This window comes from Manis javanica, chromosome 3, assembly GCF_040802235.1.
Source record: "Manis javanica isolate MJ-LG chromosome 3, MJ_LKY, whole genome shotgun sequence".
NCBI classification, from domain to species: Eukaryota; Metazoa; Chordata; class Mammalia; order Pholidota; family Manidae; genus Manis; species Manis javanica.
Window position 1 is genome coordinate 57111757 of NC_133158.1, and position 27054 is coordinate 57138810.

General features: G+C 48.1%; 1 protein-coding gene across 21 annotated transcripts in view; it reads right to left on the minus strand.

Moving 5' to 3' along the window:
• Positions 1–27054, minus strand: part of KALRN (kalirin RhoGEF kinase) — a 654582-nt gene that overhangs the window by 123855 nt on the left and 503673 nt on the right. For 14 of the 21 annotated variants that reach the window (XM_073231508.1, XM_073231507.1, XM_073231506.1 and 11 more), the window contains exon 34: positions 17314–17560. In XM_073231508.1, coding sequence (XP_073087609.1) covers positions 17314–17560 — 247 coding nt within the window. Of the gene's footprint in view, positions 1–717; positions 1090–17313; positions 17561–27054 lie in introns of those variants that run through there. The other 7 variants (XM_037012975.2, XM_037012974.2, XM_037012976.2 and 4 more) reach the window with 7 other exon arrangements.

Sequence of the window (27054 nt, forward strand, 5' to 3'; positions counted from 1 at the left end):
GAGCTGAAGCAACATGAACAGCTTTGGGACACCTGCTAACTGTCTAGGAAGCTCCCGATTTCTTTTCCAGGAGAGGCTACATCACTGACAGCCCTCCATCTGGGATCCTTCTCACCACCTTGTTTTGCAGGCTGATCTGGGAGAAATTGTTTGCTTCCTGCAAGTCTCTTCAACAACATTAAAATTTAGCAGGATAATTAAATACAGTCCTAATTGGGTACAGAGAAAGTTCTTGCTTAATTAATGAGCCAAACTCTGGTCCAGAACTGCAAACCCACGCTGGCCTGCGACCGCACAGGCAGAGAAAAGCCTGCTGCAGTCCCCAAAGAAAATTGCCACTTGGCAAAAATAGTTCTTGGTGTAGAGACAAGTGTCAAGCACATTCCTGTAGCTAGGAGTCATCTGTTAATCCCGCAGCTGAGATCCACATGTAAATGGAAGCAGGCAAGTGAGACTCCACCGCTACGGGGACACGCGCGGAGCTCCGAGCGGGGTCTCCCACCCGCCTCCAAGTCAGCGCTCGCCGGCTGCAGCTCCGCATCCGAGTCAGGACCTGGCCGAGAGCGAGCCCGCGTTCGGCCAGGGAGGCCGGGACGACGTGGTTCGGAGCCGGCTCCTGCCCGCCCGCCTTCCCGCACCCGCTCCCCGGCCCGGCGGCGCTCCCCAGCCAGCCCTCGGACTCCGCCGGCCCGGCTGCGGCCCGCCCCGCGCACTCACCTCTGCACGGGAGGCAACAGCAGCATTTCGCGAAGAGCCACAGAGAGGGACCTCGGCTGTAAGCCTGATCGCCGCCCTTCATGCTGCCGCGCGGCCCCAGCGCTCCGGCATGGCCTGGGCGCCGGCAGCGGGTGGGCGCGCCCCGGGCAGGGAACTGTAGTGCCGCGGCCGGGCGCCCGGTCCCTCCCTCGCTCGCTCCCCGCGGTCCTCCCGGCTTCCAGCGAGCCGCAGCCACCTTGGGGAGGAGGCGGGGTCCCGGCGGGAGGGAGGGCCCGAGGGGGCGGGGTTCCCCAGTCCCGCGCTTTGCTGGAGACCCGTCGGCTGCTCGGGCAGATCCTCTGGCGACCGCGCCTATGGCCGCGTGCACCGGGCGAGGTCGGGAGGGCGGTCTGTCGTCTACACAGACCCCGGCACAGAACAGGCTGCCACGTGGTTGGAGCACAGGAGATGGTCAGTGAATGACAGTAGCACAACTTAGTAACAAGGGCTAACTGCGTTGAGCATTTATTTGTGCCAACAAGTTTCCTAATTGCTTTCTATACATTAACTCATTTACCCACACACACACAAAACTTTATAAAGTAGGACCCTCTTTTACACCTGAGAAACCGTAATTAATTAAATATGAGGCTTTGATGGTTTCACTCTAAAGAGAAACTCTAAAAAGCTTTACTCTACAAGAACCTCAGAACCTAAAGTAAAAAATTCTAACATCCAGTAGTACCACTGCGGTCTCTCTGATGGCCTCTCCAGGCGAGAATTACATAAGAACCTCACTGTTGAGCAGGACATGTGCCTCTGGTGCCCCACATACAAAGCACAACTGAAAGTTCAAATTGCTTGTGCGCCAGCACCCCAGATTCCTGATTCCTGATCGCTCTATTGGTCAGTACCACCTTGCCAGCTTGAATTACTGCAGGATCATAGTCATGCTGGCTTGTAGTTCTGACCAGTGGCAACCATCACTATAGCCTTATTCTCTCTCCTGCGTTACCAAAGACAACATGCATTTTGCTGTTCTTACAAGCCCTGAGCAGAAAATGGCCAGGACCTTCAATCCTTCTGTATGTGGACTTCATCTGTCTGTGAGGCACAATGATACAAGCATTGAGATTTGCTCTACTCGCCCAATCCACCTTTTTGGATACTTTTGGGGCATTCTGATAGGAATCCAAAGATGCTTCAGAACTGTTCAGTGAATAACAAGGTTTTGGCTTTAACTCTTCCTTCTGGGCCTTTGTGTGCAAGTGATGTTGATCACTTTGCTGTCATAATCCTCTGCAAGAGGCTGATGACATCTTGCAGAAACTGGCTTGAGGTTGAGTGAGGCCCAGCCCCTACTTCAGCAATCAGAGCCCGAGTGGACCCTAAGGTAGACTTAGTCTCCATTACAGGGAATCTATCAGGCTTGTTTCCACTGGGCCTTAAAACCCAGGAATCTACTCTACCCTCAATTTGGGGCTTAGGAACACCTGACCATCTTAAGCTGATATGGGCAACACATTTGTGGCCACCTTGGAGATTCACTCTGGGGTTAGGCACTCTGCAGACCCAAGATCCCCATTGCCATCCTCGTGTGCCTTCTAGGAGGAGATCAGCAATACTTACAATGCAACAGGAAAGTCTTGAACACCACTGGGATACTGAGTGACTACAGACCTATTTGTTAATTTCACTTACTGAGGACTTACTGTGTGCCAGGCTCTGTTCTAGGCACTGTGTCTACACGGTGAACAAAAACAATCCCAGCCCTTGTGAAGCTAGCTACTAGGACAGTCCCACCATGAATATGAAGGAAAAAGGAATCAACCACAGCTATCTGAAGAAGTCTTGAGTTGAGGGATTTAAGAAAGAAATGCCTGAATACAGATGTTTTAAGGTAATTGTCTGGAGGACAATTTAGAGAGAGTAGGGCAATGGATTTTAAACAGTGGTGTTTATTAAAATCATCAGGGAAGCTTTTAAAAATTCTAGCTATTAGTACCTTTTTTTTTTTTAAGGCTCTCCTGGTGATTCCAGGGTGGAACCAAGTTTAAGAACCATTGGTATCCGGGTTTTCCTCCTTACCTCTTAAGATTCATACTAATTCACTTTGAATGTAGCTGGCCATTTGTATTTTTTAAAGTTTCCCAGGAGTTTGTAATATGCAACATAGTTGAGAATCACTAGTGTAGTGTGGTGGTACTCAAAATTGAGTGTGCATCAAAATCAACCTGGAGGATGAATTGGAACACAGATTACTGGGCCCCACTCCCTGAGTCTCTGACCCAGTAGGTCTGGGGTGGGGCCTGAGGGTTCACATTTCTACAGGTTCTCAGGTGACGCTGATGGTGGTGATGGTGTAGGGACTATACTTTGAGAACCACCAGCATGGAGGAGGTGTTCCTCCATGTGTTTGCAATCTTTGTAATAGCAGCTTGATTTTTCTTTGAGAAACCAGCCTTCCTCCATTCTCAGACCATATTTTTGGGTGTAGCTGACATCCTTCCCTGTCCACCCTCCGATCCAAGTGCCTGGGCTTGGCCAGTCCCAGGGATTGGTTCAGATTCAGCACATGACCCAGTTCGGCAATGAGCATAAACCGTGAGACTCAGCAGAACTACTGGGAAAGCAGCAGTCTCCTCCCACAGGATTTCTAAGTTGGCAGAATGTTAGCTGAAAGCCAATGGAGGCCATCTTTCCACAACCACACAGGACAAACTTGCCTGAGAATAGAGACGCCAACATGGAGAAACAGATGAGAGAGATGGGGATGGAAATAAAGATAGAGACGGAGAGAGAAATGAGAGAGGGAGAGAGAGAGGTCTGGGGGAGAGGTTTGATGTTATCTGAATAACTAGATACACTTTTTCCCAGAGCATTTTTGATCACTGGACTCTGAGCTGACAACCTCCTTTTTGCTTAAGACAGTTGAATGTCTGTAATTTCAGGGCTGTCAAGCACCTACCCATCCACCTCTAAAGTTCAGGCTAAGAACCCTGAACTAGAGCAATAACTTTGAGTCTTATTAATTTCCAAACAGATGGCCGAGTCTCATTCTTATTTTTGACAGTTTGTCTTCAATGATGCCTCCAGTTAGTCCATTTTGCATGAATAAGGCTTTCTACCTACATATGTGTCCATTTTATGTCTCATCTCCATTTCCCACAACAGTGGACCCCAAAGAATTCCTGCTGACCTCAGCCTGCAGACATACTAGGCCAGGCATACCACCATGCTGGGTCTCATACTGGGAACTAATGGGACTGCACTCTCCCCACAAGTTAGCCATGGGTTTCAGTAACACTGGGCCATTACCTCAGGCATCTGACAGATACATGCCCAATTCTTTCCTTTAGGCTTACTTTCTTTACACTCTTACAAGAACAGAGTTTATCAAAAGCATAACACATTCCCACATTTCTTAGTGACTGCTCAGCCCCGAGACATAAGGAATAGCAACTACACCCCACCTCAGCCTATGATCCCTGAGAACCTTCTTACAAGTGCAGTGCACGCCCCAGTGAGAACATGCCTGAATAGGCTCAGTGAAGGCTGTAGGCATGGCTCCTGGTGAATGTGGAGACTGCCTGCTTTCCTCATCTCGCCCCAGCCAGTCCTGTATGTACCTTATCCTCCAGCAGTAAGTCTTACTTCTAGCACCCATTCCCAGATTCTCATCCACATTCATATCTATAGTTTCCTAAAGGCTCTGTAGGTGACATCCATGTTAAGTCAGGACTAAGAACCTGCAGGCTCAAGGCCACCTACACCCTGGGATTACTTCCAGCGGGTTGATACAGAGTTTAGGAAGCATTTGGACTCACATGTTTTCACACTCTCAAACTCTGACACCCGGTCCCTTGACTCACTCTCCCACGGCCTGCTGGTGCCTACTGTGGCCAGCTGCGTGTTCCTCAGTCCTCATTTTCCCTCTGTGATTTCAGACCTGGGAACTGCCTGATTACAGATGCCAGGGTGGTTCATAACTTTTCCCAAATTACCCCGTCCTGGCTTCCATGTATGACTATGGCCTAAACACTAAGATTCTTGCCAAGTCTGAATCATTTACTCAACAAATAGTTTTTGAACATCTGCTATCTCTAAGTCACTAAGCTGACCTATTTATGTGAATTTACATGGGGAATTTATATGAGACATATAAATTGAATATGACATGTTCCCCAGGCAAAGACAAAGAACTGGGTGAGTTTAAGAAGCAGTTGTTTGAGATTTTTATGGCAGATAAAGGAAACTGGAGAGAGACCAGGTCTAGACATAGGTAGATATTTTGTCTTTATGTGGAAAAGAGGAACTGGGATAATAATCATCAGTGACCAGAAACACTTAGCATTAGAGAAAGGAGGTGCAATGTGTACACTGCTTCCATATTGAATCTGAACTTCAAATACATCTTTCAAAACTATATAATGTCCGTATGGGCAACTATTCCCAGGTAATATGTGCCATTTTAATAGTAATGTCTACAGAAAAGCATGATTGCCAGCATTATGTATAGTAATCTCTTCTCCTAATTATCTCTAGTGGTCTAACCACTACACCACTGCTGGCCCTGTGGGTACCACCATCTACCTGGTGATGGCTCCTGCTCTCCAGTGACCAACCCATCCCTGAGCTCATCCTGTGTGGGTAAATGGGTTCCTCTGAGCTTGTCCTCCTGACACCTGTCTGCCTCTTCCTTGCTGATTCATTTGTCCTCATGAAAGTTGAGCTCCAGCTCATCTCATCACCCTCCTTTGTTTTCAGGAAGCAAGGATCAGTGATCACCCTCTGATTTGAACCCAGCCCCAGGTACGGGGTGGTCTAAGCAATACTGATGAAGACCGTGGGATTCCACAGTGGGTCTCAGTCTCCCCAGAATAGCCAGTGTGTCTGTCTTGTGGGGACAGAGAGGGCACAGAGCAGTGGGCAGTCAGGAGCAGCCACCTGGCCTCAGGAGACAAGCTATTTATCAAAGTGAAAGATGACTGCAGCTGGAGTTGCTAAAAACAAACTACTCCAGGTTTTATCTACTTCCAGAAATTTTTACTTTTAAGTAGGTCAAAGTTTCCCAAAGTAGGGCAGTAAGAAATGCCAGTCTATCACTCTGATTGAGTTCCAATTGAGGAAAGCTTACCATTGCTGAGTGTCCACTACAAGGGATGGCATTTTAGTTCTGACTCTCAATGCCACCTTCCCTCTCGTGGGTGGAGAGGCAGTTCAGCAGCGCAAAGATGTGCAGGGTGCAACGAAGAGCTTGCTGATGCGTTAAATGCAAAGTGGATTTTGCCTTGATGTACCTCCGGTCAGTTTACTGAAGGCTTCAGTAGCAGGAGGGATGTGGAAGACAGTGCTCATCCTTACATTTCTGACTTTGCAACCACTCCAAATAAGTAAGAGGTGCCTAGCCCATGTGTCCCCAGAGAAGACTTCCCAGGAAACAGAATTTCAAAGATTTCCTCAGTCAGAACTCCTAGCATCAGACATTATTCCCTATTCCCATCTTCAGTCTCCTGCCAAAGCTTAAGCCAGTTTCCTCAACAGGTCTTAAGGATGGAGACACTGAGCCTGGTCCTTCACACATGACCTCCCCAGGGGTCCCTGATGCACGTCCGTCCTCTCTCCTCTATTCTCCCTCCCTCTTTCTTTCTCTTTCCCCTCCCTCCCTCCCTTTCTATGAATATTTACTGAGAACTTATATGCCAACCACTGTTCTAGATGCTGGGGACAGACTAAGAATAACACAGACAAACCCCCCTCACCTGCAGGGGAATTGAGGGGGTGGGGCAGTGGGAGAAACAGACAATAAACATGAACATGTATGTCAGGTGGTCATAAATGCAACAAGGAGAAGTAAAACAAGGGAAGGGGGAACAGTGGGATGGGAGAGGGTGGGAACTGAGAAGGGCCTCTGGAATCAGGTGACATTTGAGCAGAGACGTGAAGGAAACACGGCAGCAAGCTTCCAGGTATCTGAAAATCTTGCGTATCCAGTGTGTCCCAGGCAGAGGGAACAACAGGGCAGGGGTGCACATGGCATGACCAGGGAACAGCTGTCAGGAGGCTGCTCAGGAGGACGGTAGGATGTGGTGGAATGGATACAGCCCCACCAAGACATCCACATCCGAATCTCTGGACACTGTACATATGTTACATTACACAGCAAAAGGGGCTTTGTAGCTGTGATTAAGTGAAGGATCTTGAGGTGGGAGGCTATCCTGGATCACACCAGGAGCTCAGTACAGCCCCACAACGACCTGAAAAGCCGAGTGCCGGGCCTGCTGCAGTCAGAGTGGGCAGGGACTGTGGGAGAAGCGTCAAGAGAGGGCTATGCTGCTGGTTTGAGACAGAAAGGGACCATGGGCCAAGGGATGCAGGCAGCCCCAGAAGCTGGAAAGGGTGAAGACACAGCTCCTTCCCTGGAACCTGTTGAAGGGACACAGCCCTGCTGAGGCCTGGATTTGGGCCCAGTGACACCTGTGGTGGACTTCTGACCTCCAACAGTGTAAGTGAATACATCTGTGTTGTTTGAAGCCACTAAGTTTGTGGCAATTTGTTACAGCAGCAAAAAGAAACCAAGACATAAGGCATGAAGTCAAAGAACAGGTTCCAGGGCAGGAGCCTCCTTGCAGCACAGAAAGGACTAGTTCTTACTCAAAGTACGACAGGAGTCCCAAGGATGTTTGAGCTGAGGGGGGTCTCAGCCCACACCTCCTCCCTGCAGCTGAGAGTCAGCAATGGTAAACATCTATTTGCCCCCCTGAACACTAAGGCAGGACTCCTGTGGCCTACAGGCCTCGTGGGTAGTAAGGGGCAAGGGCATGATATCGGAATCAGGGCTCCTGGCTGGGGCTACTGCACAAAGGGGGACAAACTAGACAGTGCAATGCGATCCCAAAGGCAAGGACAAGGAAAGGGGTGAGCTGGGCGAGGAGTGGACGGCTCTCTGCTCACAGAGGCCAGGGAGCTGGTATTGAACACGGCAAGTGGTGAACTGAAAGACTCACCCCTGTGGCAGGGTTTGGGTTCAGGCTGCAGCTTCAGTCCTACTCAGCCCTGAAGGAGGGGGAGCTACTCTCAAGGTGCAGGCAATGCATGGGAAGGCACTGAGGCGGCGGGAAGAGGGTCCCGAGCACTCCGTCCTGCCACACCACGTCAGGATGCTGCTGCTAAAAGCTCCTTGAGCCATGGCCTGCAGGGCTGCTCCTGGCAGCCTTTAAGGTCTTCTCACCTCTGGCCTTCCCTGAGCAGGCAGGGTGGGCACATCCCCAGCAGCCAGACCACCCCTGCTCCGCTCCGTCTCTGCTTCCCAGGCCACACTCCCTGCTTGGTTGGCTGTCCCTTCTGTTCTTCGGGGAAAGTGGTTTCAGCTTTGCTGGGCTAGCAAGAGAGGAAATCGCATGTTTTCTCTCTGGGGAATGTTCTGTCTGCTGGGGCGACCTCTTCTCCATCATCCTCAGCCTCTCTGAAAGCACAACCGGGGCCAGCCATTCCTCTCTGGGGCGGAATTAGCTCTGTGCTCTGTCTTCTGGCTCAGGAGGCTCCGAGGAACAAGGATACTGTCCAAGCCCCTCCCCTCTGGATGCTAAGGGGCCATTTCCACATGGATCTCACAGGTTCACAGCAACACCAGGAGGCATGAAAACATGCTGCTGCTGGAGGGCCTGCCTCGCTCTTCTTTTCCCTTTTAGCCCTGGGCATCTGACTTAGGGGATGCAGTTGGTTTTTGTACCTGTTTGGACCAGGTACCTGGAGGATCCAGTGACTGAAGTCTGAGCAGCAACTCCTAAGCAGGATCCAAAGGAAATGACAGAGCACCTGGAAGATGGGAGGCAATGTCCACAGACCAAGGGGTCCAGAGGGAGGACGGAGGGAGCAGTGGGCAGGATGACTGGGAAAAAGGATCAGTAGGATTTTCAGAAAAGGATAGTTCTGAGGCAGAAAAGAGCAAGGCATCGGAGGCAGTAGGAGCTGGATGAAGAGCCAGACCCAGGAGATGAGCTGAGGGAGTGGAGAGAGACAGATGCCCCCGTGGAGGGAACCGAGTCAGAGGGGGGACGGGGGGACATGCTGCTTAAACGAGCCTTTGGCATAAGCTGAGTCACAGCGCCCTGGCTGTAAAACAGGATCTCTGCAGAGGGCCTCGGAGAGATCGGGTCTTCCCCTTGACAGTGAGTGCCTTCCCCCTGCTCTGGCCCTACTTGGGGGCAGCGCCCCACTGAGGGTGTGTTTAGAGGGGGATGTGGCCAGGCCTGATAGTTCCTGTTTGAGGCTTCAGTTCCAGGCCCTTTAATGTCCTGAATGGTATCCGATGGAAGGTAGTCAGCCGCAGGCAGGATGTCTTGCTCAGAACAAAGTAGGCCTGGGCCACACTTTCTAACTATCCTTGCTGTTCCTTTATTCTTTAAAAAAAGGGAGCAGGAGAGTGTGGCCTGGATGGCATTTCCACCTCCCGCTTCCTGCAGTTGTATCCTGAGGAGGCTCCTGGCTGCTGGTCAATAACTATTGAGCCATTTCTGGCTCATCCTAACATAGACAGGTAAGTGGAAGAAATTCAGTTAAAAATGAAATAAAGGCAATTTTCACAAAACTCCCCTTTGCCCTTCTCTTCTCTGAATTGAAGAATGACACTCATACCAACCCCAACACTCAAGGCCTCGCACAGCCTCCATCGCGCAGGTCAGCTCATGCCCATGGCGTGAGCCGGACGTTAGACCGGAGTACTTCAGGCTCAGAGCAGGGCTCTGACTGACCCCACGTCTCTCATCACCACATCTCATGGCCTGCTACCTACCACCGTACAGCCTCACGGTAGCCAGGTCAATTTTATTCTAAACAATTAGCCTATATACACAGCAAAATGACCAACTTTACAGTTTAAAAGTCACTTTTATGAAACGTTGCCACCTTTGAACCTCCCAGCAACACTGTGAGATAGGCATTTCTATCAGCTTGCTTTTACATAGACCTGGAAACTAAGATTAAATGACTTTCTACTCATTCCATACCCTGTCCTCTCCCAGGCCCATTTGCCCTGAGAACCAAACCCTTGTCTGTTTTCTCAAAGATCTGCAAGTATCTTTCTCAGGAAAAAGGCAAATTGTGACATCTTAGGATGAACCATTTGAAATTGCTGATATTTAACCATTTTTGACTGACTATAGAAACAGCAATTTCATGTGGTCCAACCTAATAATTTGGACCTCAAAATGAAGATATGTATGCTATACCTGGATGAATTAAACATAGGATACTTACATTAATCACTTCAGGTTACCAAGGATATTACTTGACGTGGAGTGAAAAAAGTAGACATTTTTAGAACTGGAAGGGACTCTGGAAGTAATTTAGGAAGATATGGGTAAAAGGTAATAAAAATGTTATTTTAGAACAAGCAACAATATGAATGACTAATAGAGAATAAGGAGGAAAAAAGGTTGTAGAGAGCCTCAGAATGGGAGGCAGTCACTGCTAAGTCCTGTGCCAACAGAGATTAGATCAGGGGTCTGTGAGTGCGCGACCAGGTAAGTACGGGGTAAATACAATAGCTGGAGGTTCCTACACCCAAGGATGGTGAAGAGGACTTTAAAGCCAAACATACAATCTCTTTAAACAAGTTAGGATTGTTGAATTTAATCCAAAATGTTTTGTTCTCTTCCAAGGATTTAATAAAAGATGTATGGAGAAATTTCTAGGCTCTTATTAAATTGTACCTTAGGAAAGAAGGGTGTAACATTTTACATGCAAATCATATTATTATGTTCGAGATGAAGATTGGAAGGAGATAAAGAATGAGAATCAGGATCGGTGGGTTTCAAGTGGCAGGCTAGGGAGGGGAGAACAGGAGGAGGGACGGTCAGGAAGTATGTGGATTTCAGCACTAAGTAAGCAGCATTTTCTAACCATAGAACTATACTGAAGTGCAGCAGGCTCTCTCTAGAAGTGATGAGCTCCCAGCCCCTAGGAGTGCTCAAGTAAAGCTTGACTGACTGACCTTCTGTTAGAGACATTTTAGAAAGGGGTCCCTATGTTAGGGGAGAGAGTCAACCAGTGACCTTTAAGGTGCTTTTCAATTCTAAGATTCCAAGAGCCAATAAAAGCCAATGTTCTGAGGTGAAATGAAATCTAATCAAGGACCATTTTTATTCAGTTATAAACAGAGAATGTTTTAATTCTAACTTTTCATAATCCTGAAGAATGATCAGGGGCTCCTTTTATAATTTCTAGCAATCCATCTCCGTCTTATTTTAAACATACCTTTCTGCAAGAAGTATCAGTATTTAAGATAACTACGTTTCTCACTCAAATGCATTATTTTTTGGTTTCAGTAATTCTAATCCAAGAATAGTGTGATTTTTAAAAACAATCTCACCACTATTTTGCATTGCAAACATACTATATTCAGCTATGGTATTCTTAAATACAATTTTGTGGGCTAGTGTGGAAAGCTATTCCCATCCTCATTCATCACATTCCTATGTTTAATTTTGTTCTATGAGGAAATGAGTTCTGAATTTCAAAGTGGCTCCCTCACAGCTAGTCAATTGCAGATAAGCTGCTATAAAAATGGAGTAGGAGTATATGTCAGCAAGGTACTTGTAACATGTTATGTCATACCCGAAAGGAGATGTTTGGGGAATATTCATTCTTCAATTATTTTTTCAATGTCCTTTGGCAATGCCTGTGTTAGACATCATGGAGTAAACTAAAGACCTGAGAGTAGTTGCTCCTAGTATAGAATTATCCTGAAATCTAAAAAGACTCTTGGTGGGCTCTCCAGAGTTGGGAGGCAGGGGAGGCATTAAATCTCTGGATTTGATAGCAGGGGGCGTAGGAAAGACGCACTTTGGTTCCCAGCAGCAGAAAACACAGGGAGTCCCCATCCTGCAGAAGATGTGTTGGACAGGCTGGACCAGCTCCAGGGTTGGCTGGCCTCTGTCAGAACCGGACCCAGTTCAGCCTGCTATCCTGAGTGCTGCTCAGTGTGGTTCTGTTCCAACTGAGGACACCAGGACCATTCTGGTGGACGGAGGACTCCCAGACAAAATCTGTGATTTTCTGCCCCAGAGGAGGGAGCACATGAGGCCATGGTGCTTGCACAGAGGTGAGCGGGAGAATGCAAGAGCATGTGTACGGCTGTCTGTAACAGGGTTCATGCTCTGCAAATCTTCATCTAGCTAGACTGGTTAAATACAGGGGAGCTTCATTATATGGAAGGACAAGAAAACTGAAGTATGCAGCTCAAATGCCTTCAGACTTGGGAGGTCGGAGAGCATAGTGACAAAGAGTGAGACCTTGGGAAATGGACAGACCTGGGTTCAAATCTAGGGCCACCCACCACTTGGAAGCTATGTGACTTTGGGAAAGTTACCTAATCTTTCTAAGACTCAGTTTCCTTATCTATAAAATGAAAAAATATTGTTATTAGAGTTAAAGCATTAACCCAGAACCTGGCCTATAGTGAGGTGCATTAAATGTCAGGTATTTTTATGAGTCGATTACAAACTTGATATATGTCATAGTATCATAGACTTGGTTAGCATCTGCAGGCTGTTGGTAGTATATACCCCCAGAGCTCAAGTCCTCTCCACTGTTCTGTCCATACTTTGCACCTCCCACTGCCTGGGCAAGCTGCTCCTGAGGCCCGCTGGGTGGTGACAGCAGAAAGCATCAGGAGACCTCATGGGAGAGAGGACTCCCTGTAAACAAGCCAGGGCCACCAAGGGCCACTGCCCCTCTGCTCCAGAACATCTGCTGGCAGGGCTCACCTGCCTTGGGCTGGGTTCAGCTAAGCAAAGAGGTGTTTCCTTATAGCTGCTCCAAGCACTCAGCTGGAGCCAGGAAAGAAACTGTAGGAAAAGAAAAGGAACACATGTGTCCTAGATAGCTGGGTGGAGAAGAACCTAGGCTGAATTTTGGAGCTGGAGCAGAAATGTGCAGGACCAATGCTTTTGTCTTCTCTCCATTTGCACTATTTTTAAGCATATGGTCCAGTGGCATCAGGTACAATCACGTTGTTGTGCAATCATCACCATCAACCATCTTCAGGACTTTTCATGTAAAAGTTGTAAAACTGAAACTCTGTACCCATTAAACACTAACTCCCCATTCCTGCCTCCTCCCCAGCCCCTGGGCACCACCATTCCACTTTCTGTCTCTGTGAATTCGATTACCCTGATTACCTCAGGTAAGAGGAATTGCGCAGTATTTGTTCTTTTGTGACTGTCTTACTTCACTTAGCATAATGGCCTCAGGGTTCATCCATATTGTAGCAGGTGTCAGAATGTCCTTCCTCTTAAAGGCTGAATAATATTCCATCGTGTGTACATACTACATTTTGTTTATCCATTCATCTGTTGATGTGCGCTTGATTGCTTCCACCTTTTGGCTGTTGTGAATAATGCTGCTGTGAACAGGGGTGTACAAATAATTCTTTGACTACCTGCTTTCCATTCTTTTGGGCATATACCCAAAAGGATTGCTAGATCATATGGTAATTGTATGTTTAATTTTTTGAGGGAACCCTTATGTTGATTTGTAGTTCCCTAATGATTAGTGATAGTGCCCATCTTTTTGTGTGCTTATTGACCATTTGTATATTTTCACTGGAGAAATGTCTATTTAAGTCCTTTGTCAATTTTTAAATCAAATTGTTTTTTAGTTGTTGAGTTGTAGGCATTATTTATAACCTGCATATTAACCCATTCCAATGCATCTTTAAGTATCTTCTGAGGCTGACGTGAGCAGGACGCCAGACCCATAAAGCAGTCACTCTCAACCCTCATGGGACATCAGAATCACCTAGGAGCTTAAAACTACTGATGTCCATGCCCTTGTTGGTTCTAAGATGCACCCAGAGTTGAAAACCAATGCTACTAAGTCTTGGTCCCTTGGGAGGCACTGCCCTCCACTGCTTCTTGCTGAGGAAGTGAGAGGAGATGGGGAAGAAGAATGACGGGTCCCACGGGGCACAACCCCAGCTAGAAGCTCTATGATGTCAGGGGTGCAGCATGGTAAGTGGGTAGGCAGCCCCCCCATCACATAGCGCCACCATCAGGGGCTCCATGTACATATCAGGAGGAAAAACCAACTGCTGTCTCCTAAGAAGGTGCAAGAGAGAAAGACTGGGAAGGGGCCCTCGAGCTGCCCATCAGCCCATCAGGGAGAGTATGTGGCTCAGAGCCCTGGGTGAGGAGCTGGTTCTGCTCCAGTTCTGCCACCAGCAATCCCTGTGGCTTCGATCAGCCTGCTATCCTGTGCCTAAGAGTGCCCCTAAGAGAGGAAACTGGGCTTGTGCAGTGGTGTCCAACCCTGGCTGTATCTGGACTCACCTAAGAAGAATTAAAAAGACACTGACCCTCAGGCCCTTCTCCAGAGATTCTGATTTCAGTTGTTTTAGGTGAGGCCTGGGTGTTGCTATTTCATAAAGCTTCCAGGATTCTATGCAGGGTTGAGAGCCCTGGTCTAGTGGTCCTCCAAGTTCTCTCCTCGATGTGAACATTCCAAGGCTCTTCTGCTTCCATTTCTGGGGTGACAGGTGTGGCCTGAGCACTCACATGGCACTGAACACATCACACAGATGCCGCCCTGCTCCTCCCAGCCTATAGCAGCACTGACCTGATGCTCTCTGGAAAGGTTAAGACTTGAAAAAGAGACAGATTTTGACCTCCAGTGACACTGGAGGGGGCCACCCTGACATATTCCTCACCCTCCAGAAAAACATTTTATTCTCAATCCAGTTGTGCACAACTTATAAGGTGAAGCACCTGCTGGAGACAAATTACTGCTGAGAGAAGAAAAGGCCAGGTGGCCAGCAGGCAGCCAGCTGGAATGGAAGGAAGAGTTTATAAGCTTCTATTAAGAGGCCAGTGCTGGGGCAGTCCCTGGGAAGAGGGGGTGGTGGTTCCAAGCTGGGGCACGCAGGAGTGTGCATACTTTCAAAGGAGGCTTTGTTAGGGCTATAAGGGACACTCCATGGAGAACAGTGACTTAAGTGGTGACTGCCAGGAATTGGGGATCTGCAGAGTCTGTACCCCACAGGTGAGAGGGCAGCGAGAACTCACAGGTTGCCATTGGAAGGCCCACTAACTGGCTCATGCTTGGAGAGAAGGAACCAACCTGCAAACAAACAGAGCCAAGGAAATGTGTGCTGGCTTTAAGAAGCTACGCTGGCTGGCAGTGAGCTAGAAAGTTCTGTGACAGCCTCCCTCCCTGTTGTGTCTCTTGTCTCTATTTCCTATCCCTTCTCCTTAGCTCCCATTTTCAGTTACTCCCACTAACCCCTCTCTCTCTGGAGGTCTTACCCTGTGTGGATAAAGGGAAGGTTCCTGTGGCCAGGATTCTCACCTGGCCCTGGTCGGCTAGCTCACTACACACATGTGGGCAATACGTTGTTACTGACTCTATATAAAGAGCTCTTCCCAGTGCCCTGGGCAACACAGTGGCACAGATGCAAGGCTGCAGGAGAGCAGAGACTGGAGTGGTGGCAGTGCCGAGGACAGAGACTGAGACGGCTGCGGGGAAGGAGCGCCCAGAGGCAGAGACAGGCTTCCTGCAGGCCGACTCGATCTGAGTGGCTGGGATTCTAGTGACTGACCTGCCACCGTGGGGCACCCCAAGAACTCATTTCTTTGGTCACATTGAATCCCTAGTGAACTTGCCTGGGGCTGAAACCCACTGGGCAAGACCCTGAATGCCTCCACTCCCGCCTCTGGGTCACAGAGCACTCCGCTGTCCTTCTCTGCCTTGGGTCTGCTCCTGCCCCGCTGACACGCCGGGGCCCTAGCCGTGTGGGGGCAGGGAGGGGAGGTACATTTCACCCGTGTTCAGGCCTAGGTCAAGTCTCAGGATTTCTCTTGAAGGTAAGTCCTCTCTGTTTGGAACGACCCACACCTGGAGACCTATGACAAATTAGCCCTGTCCCAGCAAATGACCTGTTGTGTCTGGAGATGCGGTCTCTAGACTGGATTTGTGGGAGTTTACAGTTATTTAGCTGAATATCTGACAAATGATATAGTAACTATAACTTACTGTGACAACTAACATGTATTATGTGCCAGGCTCTGTTCTGAGTGTTCTGTACACATTCTCTCATCTACCCTCACAATTCTAACCTCTTTGCACCCCAGTTGCCCCCTGGTTAGACTTCAAACAGAAACATATTCCTGAGTTTCCCTGATCTCCTCTTCCGTAGTGGCTACTTCAAAGCAGCTGCATGCACAACTACAAATCCCACACTGCTTCCTGACGACGCAGTACCTCCCGAGCCCTTAGAGTAAAGGGGGAGAAGCAGGTAGGGGCTAGACAGGAAAGAAAACAAGAAAAAAAAGTAATGGGAGATGCACAGGCAAGTGTGCGCAGGAAGGACGATCAGGGGTTAGTTCCCATTCTACTCCTGTCGGAAAAAACCTAGGAAGCCCAGGGTAGAGTCAGCAGCACAAAAATGCAGCCTGCTATCGCCACCTGGTGGAAAAAAGGGGGGAAGTCGGGCTCTGGAGATGGACAGATGGAATTCTAGAAACAGGAATATTTCAAACATTTAATGTATCCCACCAGGAAGCCTGCAGCAGGTCTCCGTGGTGACCCTCATGTCCCTGCCTTCCAATAGAACTAGGTCCTTGCCCTCTTTCCATCCCATAAATGCCCAGCACAGGTCTTCATAGAAGGTGCCCCTGATGCAGATTACCTGACCAGTTACAAAAATAAGCTCAGAACAAAGAAAGCCTTGTGTGACTCTCTGGGCCTGTTGCCTCATGGTAAGGATAGTGACTTCAAGGCCCCTGCCCGCCTTGACTTCTGAAATTAGTGGTTCTCATGCCTGAGTGTGTACCGGAGTGCCCTGGGGGGCTGAAGACACAGACCCCGGGCCCCACCCAGCATTTCTGACCCAGCAGGTCTGGAATGGGCTCTGCAGATTTGCTTCTCTAAAAGCTGCCAGGATGCCGACACTGACACTCCAGAGGTACCCCCACCTTGGTGAATCACTGTTCTAAGTAGTACAATCTCCCTGGTGTGAGAAAAAAAGTGAGTAAGCAAGCAGAGGGCTTATATAAAATAAACAAATAAGGTGAGTTTATATAAGTAGGAGCCAAGGCTTGAATAGTTTGTCTCTCAAGGGCACGTGAGTGTCTGACGGGAGGGTCGAAGCCCATGAGGCTATTTCTCTGGGGTTTGCTCTGTGCCTCATGTCAGTGTGTCACGTGAGCACATGGGTGGGGGCTTGGGGGCCAGGGAGCCCAGGGCAGCTCTGGAGGAGAGAGCGGGCCAGCAGAGAGGCAAGGAGTCTAGGCTTTGGCTGAAGGTAGAAGGGGACTTCTCTGAACACAGGGTGGTGCAGAGGAGAGCTGGAAGAGACCCGAGAGGCCATCCCAAAACCTTCACTTTCAAGATGAAACTGACTCAGAAAGGTGAAATGACTTTTCCAAAGTCACACGGCTGCTTGGTGGCTCTTTCTCTTCAAGTTCCCCAACCCACTCTTTTCACAAGCAGGTTCCAGAGGAATCCCACGGGCCGGCACGCGGCCATGAGGCAGGTTGGTCCCACGGTGTTCCCCCGTTAGTGTGCCCAGCGCCCCCGTGGCCTCCTGGAGTGCGTGCCCATCCCCTCCAGGCCCCCTACCTTTCACCAAGGGGAAGAAGCAGTCCATCTCCACGCTGCTCCGGGAATGGGAGATGCACAGGGCACTGCTGGGAACCAGGCCCTCCTGCGGGGGGCTCCGCTCCGTGGTGCGGACCAGACACCAGCCCGGCCGCTCGCCCGGCCGCTCCAGCAGCTCCACCGTCTGTCCCACCTGGATGGTCAGCTCACTGCTGTGGCTCGCGCTGAAGTCCTGGAGGACCACTGTCAGCTCACATCCCCCAGAGAGCTTGGGGGCGGGGGTGGGGTGGGGTCACACGTGAGGGATGGGGGAAGAAGATGGCAGAGAGAGGGTGAGTGTGAGCAGAAGGGAGGACGAGGAAAAAGGGAAAAGATGGGGTTCAGGGTAGCAAGAAGGCAGAAGACAGGAAAGAGAGTTGGGAACAGGAAAGAAAACAAAAAAAAGTAATGAACACAGTGCCACTCAGTCAGTCGGGCGTCCTCGCTGCAGCCCGTCTGGAGCCCGCGCAGACCCGGCTTTCCCAGTCCTTGTTCTGTGGGAGTTCATCAGTCTCCTGGCAAGCTTCCAGCTGGCTGTGCCTGCAGCCTGTTCTCCAGTACGTGCCTTTTCTCCTTGCGAGGGCTCTAGAGCCCCATTCCCGCCCTCGAGACCAGTCCTCAGGTTCTTACTCTGCATCATTTCTAACTCGCTCAACTCTGACTTGATTCTAACTGATACCTGGGAATAATGGAAGAGACGACCTTCCCTGCTCCTAACCCCGGCAGCCTTCCCCACCCCACCCCCAGCTGGAGCCATTAGCTTCAACAGAGACTCCCAGGGACACACAAAAAAACTAGGTTTCAACTCAAAGGCAGAAGGAGAACCTTGTTTATCTGGAAGGGGAGTAACATTGTTTTACTTTAGCTCGGCCAGTGTGGCCCGGGGGACAGATGGGAAGGGAAGAAGGGGGGTCAGACCTTTCTTTAGGAACCATCCCTAGGGCTCCATCTGGCCCTCCCTCCAGGCCTGGGCACCTCCCCACTGCACTTGAGCCCGGGACAGAACCACTAAGGCTGGACACAGAGACCTGGAGATAATAACACCCTCTCCTAGCTCAATAGTGAGAGTTTACTTTTCACAAATAACCACTAGGTATCAATTTGTCTCAAAGAGCTAAGCACAAAAAAGCCTCCCTTGCAGAACAGCACCTGAACTTAGGGGCAAAGCAAGAGAAGAGAAGGGAAGGTGGGAGAGGGGGTGCTGCTCAGAGGCCAGCCTGTTTTCCTCCAAGGTTCAGCCCAGACAGCAGCTGAGCAGGAAAGCCCCTCTGCCAGCTCCAGGGAACTCGAGTTCAGTCTGTGCCTCTCTGATTTAAGCCTTCGGGGCTACATTATTTGCACCAGCAGCTGTACAAATGCAGTAGTCCAGATACGCTGTATAGCTCTTCACCTATGTTATGTGAATGGTGAACATGGTAACTGTCGCAGTAAGAGAGGGTCAATAGTCCAACCAGGACCAAGAGCTTAGCGTTCAGGGCTGTGAGAATTTTCTGCTAAAGGAACTTGAATGTCACAGTGGGCTTGAGAAAGGTACTTGATGGCTGCAGTACTATGTATCACCACCAATCAACAACCATTGGGCAGGGAGCCCACTCTCAACACATTTCCATGGACGGACATGGTGCTGTCGTTGAGATTAGATCAGGGAGAGAACTCTGTAGGACAGAAGGTGCAAGAGGGAGAGAGAGAAGAGAAGAAAACAGCATATGCTCCTTGGTTCATTTTCCATTTAACTTTCCTGGTCCCATGAAATGCACAGACCCCACTCCCCCACAGTCCTGAAGCACCATTTAGAGAAGGATGTCGGGGCACAGTGGTACCTCAAGCCTGTAGAGTGCCTTTACAGTGTGCAAAGTACCTGCACATTAATTATCCTCTTGGTCCTCTCAGTAGCCTGGTGATATTACCTCTCTATCTCTTGTATCAAGAAATTGAAGCTCAGATCAGTGACTGGAACATTGAGTGTTCATAAAAATCACCTAGGAAGCTTATTAGAAATGCAGATACCTTTGCTGGTCCCTCCCTAGTCACCAATTATGACTCCGAAGGTCTAGGGATGAGTATTCCAAGGACTTCCCTCAGCTCATGATTCAGAAAAGGGGATCCCTGGGATATGGTCTGAGAAACATTGGTTGCATGGTTTCCCAAGACACCCAGCGGGCTTGAACGCAGACCTGGCCTATGACCCCATGCTCCTGCAGCCGCATCCCAGGGCACCTCCCGTACAGACTTCTACAGCCTGTTTATGGCTGGCAGGGGTGGCTCCGCTCAGGGTATGCTTGGCCAACATCAGGTCTCTCAAACTGTTTGGATGGCATTTTGTATCTTGGGCTGTGTGTACTAGGTATGAATAGCTCTATCACTAAAACACAAATTTCACTCTGATATTCTACTTCTTTCTTTTTTCTTCTCAATTGTGGGTGGCATTCTACTTTCCATCCACTGGAATTTGGTGGAAATGGAATTTGTAGAAAGTGGGACTAGATGACCAGGAAATTTCCTTCTGAGTATCTCTGCCATCAAGCGTCTATGCTGCAGGGGCACTGCTCCTCTGTGCCAACCTCAGGTACTCTGAATTTTTTTTCAGGGTCAAGTGTGCACACAGCCTGAGGTACAGGCCTGAGGTAAAACCTGCAGCCCTTTCAGGAATGAGTGTGGCCCTTTTGCAGACTATTAAGGCAAGGCAGAGTGCCCCTGAGGCACCAGCTGCAAACAGCCCAGCTTGTCACAGATAGAGGACCCGCCGCCCCCCAGGGCAACTTACAGCCAGACCCACTTACAGGCAGGTGTGGGGCCCGCAGCTGAGGGTAAGAGAGGATTAAGGGCCAGGTTCTGTGCTTCTACAATTCAAAGATCTAGTTTTTTCTGAAGAGAAGCCTAGTAAACATTACTAGATGGTGGTGTTTGCCTCCTGTAGGCTGCCCAGTCCAGACAGACAGAGGAGGAAGTAGAAGAAAGATCATCAGTGGGCAATTTCTTTGGTGCGCACATTGTAGACCCAGCCAAAATGATCACGGTTCAAATAGAGGATGAATGTCCAGACTTACCTCACCTTAACGGCTTGGGCAGAGAGCTTTACTGTATCAGGGCCCCACCTCATGACGACACCAAGGGAATCCCAGAGCAGAGTGGCAGCCCAGGGGGTTTGGAGAACTGGATGAGGCACTGTCAGGCCTATCCCGGAGTCACAGGGAAGCTTTAGGGTGCCCAGCAGACTCAGGGTTCACACTCGATAAACACAGCTTCAGAGAATCCAGGACTGAAATCAGCACTGTAAAGTTCTAAGAGCTGTTCCCAGCAGGGGAGGGGTCGAGGGCAGAGGGGCCAAAACCTTTGAGGAATCTTGGCACACTTAACAGACTCGCGATCCTTAAAATAATTCATGCTTTGTGCTTGAAACCTTCTCCTGGACTGTGCTGAGTCATACCACCTGCTTAATGTTAATTGCACCAAGTGTGCTGCTCATTAACCAATAAAACCCAAATTCCCCCACAAATACTAAATTTTCAGTTTCTTAGGAATATACATGCGCACCATTTTCTCCTGGCCAGTTCTGGGGTGTGGCAGCTGACTTGGGTCCAGGACTGTATTCTCTCTCCTTCCTCTTTCCATTTTGGCAGCCATCCTGCCCTCACTGTTCTCCCCTTTGCAAGGACACGTTCAGAAAATTTCCCTTCTCTGCCTGAGCTAAATCTCTGGTCCCGGGGTTTTAAACAGGCTTTGTCCAACAACCTGTTATGGAAGATGCTGCAAGCAGCATGTCTGTTTTCACCTATTCTTTTATACCCCACAGCCTTTAACAACTGTTTTAATGTCCTCCTTTGCAAATCTTTAGATTTTTATTTTGTATTTCTGGCATATTTGTTTTCTAATTTTCCCTTTTAGGCCCACAGATTATTCTTCATGGTTACCTTCATTTTCGACCTTCCTTGTCAGAGACGACCTGCTTGCATTTTCTAATTTTTCTCATTATGTCAAAACCTTCCTGCTTCCCTGCATGGGAGGGAGACTCGATGCCACATATAAGCTGACTCTCAGTTGTTTCCCCGCCTGATTTCCTAACCACTGAGACACAGACGTGGAGCTGGAAAACCACTGCCGTGTGTCTGGCTTGCCTCCCCACTGGGCTGTCTATGAGCCACTTGATCCCTCCCCGTAGAGCCGTGCCCAGGTGCTCTCCATCTCGTCTCTTTCTACCACTTGCTAGCTTGTTAAAGATGACTAAAGATCTTGAATTGTCAATTCCTTGACCTTCCCTTCCTCCTGAGTGTGCCAAGCCTTCCCCCTAATCAGTCTCCGCTCTTACTTTTCTATCATCTTTCTCCCCTCCCTTGCCCCATTCTCCCATTTCATGGCTCCAAACTCTCATTATTTTTCTAATTTATCAGTTTCCTGGCCCCCTTTGCATGCTCTCACCACCTGCTCTTCCTCCTGCTGCCAGGGGTCTGCTGAAATTATCTCAGCCTCCCCCTCCTTGACCTTCAGCCTTCACTTTTAAGTTGTCCTGTGCAGATTTTGACTTATAGGCAGCTGGCTTACTTTCCTAGAATTTTAAGTCTCCTACTCACTACTGAGCTGACTCACACAAGTCTTCAAGAAAGTCAAGCCTGTAATCAGGTCCTTTCTTCCTTTAAATAATTCCTCAAGAGAAAAGCAGGTCCTGCTAAGTAGACCCGTTTTTATTGACCTAACTGTAAAATCTCTACTTTTCTCTCCTTTAGTAGGGTCCCTGCTTTCCCTAAGATGAACTGTCTAGTGGCCTTTTTTTTTTATTTTTCATGTGGTACATTTTATATTTGGGCCTCATCTATCAGCCCATCGGGTGTTCTCTCAGCAGTGTTCCATGTAACATGCACCCCCTGGCTGAAACCAGGCAGTGTGGTGGGAGGGTGTCCAGCTTGTCACCATCCCTGCAGTCAGAGGGGAGTCAATGGCATCGGGAAGGGCTCACACCCTGCTCAGAACCCCAAGGTGGCATCATATATTTACTGAATATTTTAAAACTGTCAGCTATGGATGCTTAACTTTCAAACTATTAATTCGATCCTACTCCAGATTCTAAGACCAAATTTATTTCCATCAGGCAAATGCTGGGAGCCTTGAGTTGGTAGCATGAAGCCAGCGTGTCTGAGTCTTCTCTGGCCTTGCGCCTGGCGTCGGAGGTCTTCCCGGATCTCGCTCCCACCCCAGCAAGAAGTCTGCGACTCTGCCCCTCGCCTGGAGCTTCTCAGACGTTTCCGGTGCCTAGCTCCCTGGGACACTGCCCAGAGCCTGTAGACCCTCGGGATGCCAAGTGCGACTTGGAGTGTCCCCCTCTGCCTGCTGTGAGTCGTCATCTGATCCTTCCCCTCACTTTCCTGGTCTCTCTTCTCTGGGTCCTGGCCATTCCTGGTGGAACCTGTTCCCTGCTGCCCCAGGGCCTGGAGGGACTTTGTCCCCCACCTTGTGCTATGCTTCCTGGGGCAGGAGCCTCTCATCCTCACTTGGTTCCTGCTCCTCGGTGGTGGCCTGCGGCCTTCTGTCTGGCATGTACTACCTCACACAGCGGGAAGACTGTCACCACCCAGCGTTCCTCCCCATCTCTGCCAGGAACTATTGCTTTCATTTAGGTCCGTTTTTTCTTGGTTACTCTTTGGACATTATGGAATCTCCTTCTTGTTTGAACAATGTGAGCTAGATTACCCCTAAGAGCTTCCCCAGGTTACAGAAAAAGAACATGATTATTCCCTGTGGGGTTTCCAGAGACATTCAGAGAACAGGACATTACCCAACCCAGCATTCTACACATGTCAGCGGAAGACCGCAGACCGCAGCTTCTGCAGACCTGTGTGTCTCCACCTGATTCTTAACGCAGCAAAGCCTAGTGGTGAGGGTGTGAACTCTGGGGTCCCTCTTCAGTGGGATGACCAGGGGCAAGTTACTTAGCCTCTTGGTTTCAGTGTCCTCACCTGCAGAATGGGGATAATAACCTGTTGCTGTGAAGACTAAATGAGGTAATACTTAGGACAGGGCTTTGAGCAGAGTTAGCTCTCTAAATGTTTGTTTAAAAATAAATTCTAGAAATATTCATTAGCTATTGTTATTTAAATTTGAGGGGAAAGTTAGGAGAAGAGAAGAAATGGGAAAAAAAAACACCTCAATTTTGATGGCACACCGTTTGGGAATTAACTGTACCAGGTATATATACCCTTGTAAATGATTACGTAAATAGACCAAATTTTTTTCCTTTTTCATAGTATTAGTGGAGTCTTGGCCTAACCCAGGCCAACTAGAAGAGTTGGCCCCAATGCTGTCCAGGGAAGGTGACTTGGGTGAAATTAAGAGTCCAAGTCAGCACCTGCTTTTCCTGTTAAAAACAGGGATGTGGGACTCTGGATCCTTTTATGGAAAATGAGGATTCACCACTGCCTTTTCATTCCACCCTGCTTTCCATGCACCACAGATCTGAAGAAGCTCCCTTGTCCCATGAGTCTGATAACTGCCCACAATACCCGCCACCCGAGCCTGCTGGTAACTAAACATACATTTCTGACATTGCTTCTCCCATCAGGTGAGTCACACCTTCCCCTCTTCTCCTGGCCGCCTGCCCTCTCATGCTCTTTGCCTAATTCCTCCACAACACTTAGCCAATCCAAGGCACAGGATTCTCTGAATTAACGTCTACATATGAATGGCAACACATTCATAAGGAGGCCACAGCTGCCTTAGAAAGTTGGAGGGTGTCTACTTGGTGGGGTTTAAAGGGCCCTGAGAAGGCCTGCTGACTCCTGGTCAAAGCTGTCCTTCCTCGCCAGAACCCCCCACCCCACCCCTGCGGCCAACATCTGAAATCCCACCTCAGAGATTAATTTCATTTCACTGGGTAATGCCTCTCATCGTGAAATGTCTCAAAGCAGAGTGTGTGTATGATTTTCTGTGCACCAGGGTAAGCAGCATACATGGAAGCGTGGCTGTACTTATGTGGCTTTAAGCATGAAGATGTTCATAAAAGCACTTTTTAATGAGAAAAACTTAAAAACTGTAACATAAAAAAAAAACCCACCTAAAACTAAAATATAAAAATCTAACAGGAAGGGGATGGTTAAGCAATTACGACACATTCACTAAGTGAATGTTTAATTACACAGCCATTAGATACTTATAAAGCTTTATAATGGCTTACAAATTGTGTATCCCATATAAAGTAAAAAAGAAAAAAATAGGACAGGCTGTAAAGCTGTACATATAACTGTGAAGAACATTAACAACACCCTGTTCATCAAAAACTTACAGGAAGAAAATTCATCGGTCTGTTAAAACTGGCTTTGTTTTGGGGAGCTCTGGGTAATATCCCCCCTCCTTTCTCATTTCCCATATTGCCAATATTTCTCACCTCAGAGTTATTTAATGAGAAAGTAAAAATAACAACCTGTAAGGCAAGTTAACAGTAATGGGGGAAAAATTATAATATTCCAAGGAGGCATACTATATTGAGGAAAATAAAGAAGGGGCAGTGGACGGATAGACAGGCCTCACCTCTGCTCCAGGACCACTATATGGGCTTCTGGAAAGCCTCAACTGATATCTCAGTGCAGCGACTGCAAGATCTGTCCCTATAAGCCACTGTCCCTGCACTCCTGTGAAGTCACATGAACTCTCCAGAAACCAGGTCCTTTTTACATGAGTCTAGGTTTCTGTTTTTATCTTGAATTGAATTTTTGAAACAGATGCAGGCAATGTCTGGGCTTTAGGTGCACCGCTGTGCAGCTCTGGCACATCTCTGGTCTGCGTGCAGGTCGCCCATGCAGCTGCCTGGTCTGATTCAGAGTCTGGAGCTGACGATTTGCTTTGCCTTTGTTCACCAGAACTGGGGCTGCTGAGGACCACAGTGAAGGAGCTGCGAGGTTTAGCTGTTGCCCACTGGGGTGAAGTGGAGGGCAGAACCACAGGGAGCCACAGGGCATGGTCTGTACTCAGTGCTGAGTCTTGTGAACTGCATAGTAATTAATAGTGGGAAGAATGCAGGGTTGAGAATAAGGAGGCCTTCGTTGCTGGGGCAGGTTTTACCCACATGTGACATTGGGAAAAGCCCTTCCCCTCTGCATACCTGTATTTCCTCATTCTTTCCTGAAAAACTGAATTCACCAAAGATCTGCACACAGAATAGAGAGATGGTCACCATCCTTGTTCCTGCTGGTTCCCAGGATATTAGTAGCCACATATAAATGGTTTAGGTAGATTTTAGGAACCTTCATTGGAGAAACCAAAAAGATGTACAGATGCTCAAATACTAACATCTGGAGATTCCTCTGGTGGATCCCTCCGGTGGATCCCTCTAGTGATCTTGTCAGATCACTGAGTGGAACCTTCCTGTCAAAAATTTCCTTCCACTGCACAAAGTACCCAGTCAGCTTTTTTGGTACTTTATTCATAAAGTTGAATATGATTCAGCCAAGGGTGACCAGATTTTTCAGAAAAGCCTCTCTAACAAAGACTAAGCTAAACAAACAAAAAGGATCAGGAACCAAGAGGAAGCAGAATGCAGGCAGGGCCATGAAACTTCCACGCCACGTATCCTCACAGAGGCAAAAGAGGAACTGCACCCATGGGAAAAACCACTCCCACAGAAAGGGAAAAATTTACAAAATGAGAAAGAGCTCTTAGAAATTAAAATTATGTGTTGAAATGACACATTTCATACATGGGTCAGAAGACAGTCAGAGAGATTTTCCAAAGTAGAACAGAAACACTTGAGAAAGGAAAATGAGAAAATGTAAAAAAATTTAAAAATCAATCTAACATGTTTTAAACAGACAGAAGGGAAAGGGCTAAATTATAAAGAAAAATTCCCAGAACTGAAGGGCATGAATTGCCAAATTGATATGATGTTCTAAGTACCTGCTGTAATTAATTTAAGAAAGACCCACTCTAAATCACATCATCAGGACATACTGGCAGTAAAAAGGGCTCTAAAAGCTTTCAGAGAGGATTAAAAAAAAGTCAGGTAAAATCCAACAAATCGAGAATAATAATGACAGCAGATTTCAACAACATTAGAACATTAAAAAAAAATGGAGCAATTCCTTCAAAACTCAGTGTGGGAATTACTTCCAACCTAGAATTCTATCCCCAGACAAATAATCAGTCAAAATGAGGGCACATAAAAAGCACTCTCAGACTTTCAAAGTCTCAAAAGTTTGCCTCACTAAGCATTCAATAAGTATTTATTGTCTTCTCACTTTTCCTCTTTTATTCTTTTTTGTTTCTCTTAATGTCATGTCTTTGATATATACAAATTAAAATCAATCCCTTCATTCTCTTTTTAAAAAAGTGGTTAATAGGTAGACAGATCTGAGAAATGCCTAAACCAAAAAATGTTTTTTGATTTTAGTAAAGCCATTCATGCAAGTTTTATGTGACAACCTTTCAGCCAAACAGTGAAATGCAGGCTGAGATGATGGTACTGTTGGGTGGATTCATGGCCTAGAAGAGGCAAAAGGGACTTTGGGGTTCATTTAATCCAATCTCCTTACTTTACAGATGAGGAACATGAACCCCCAAAAGAGGAAGGGACTTATCTAAGGAAGATACTGTCCAGAAGATAGTAGGTACTCAAAAAACATTTGTTGAATGAATGAGTGTGCTAGTAAGTAAATGAGTTAAGTCAAAGATGACCCAACCCTCTTAACTTGTAAGTGAAAAAACTGAGGATTCCACGAGAGTTGGCAGCAGAGCCCAGGTCAA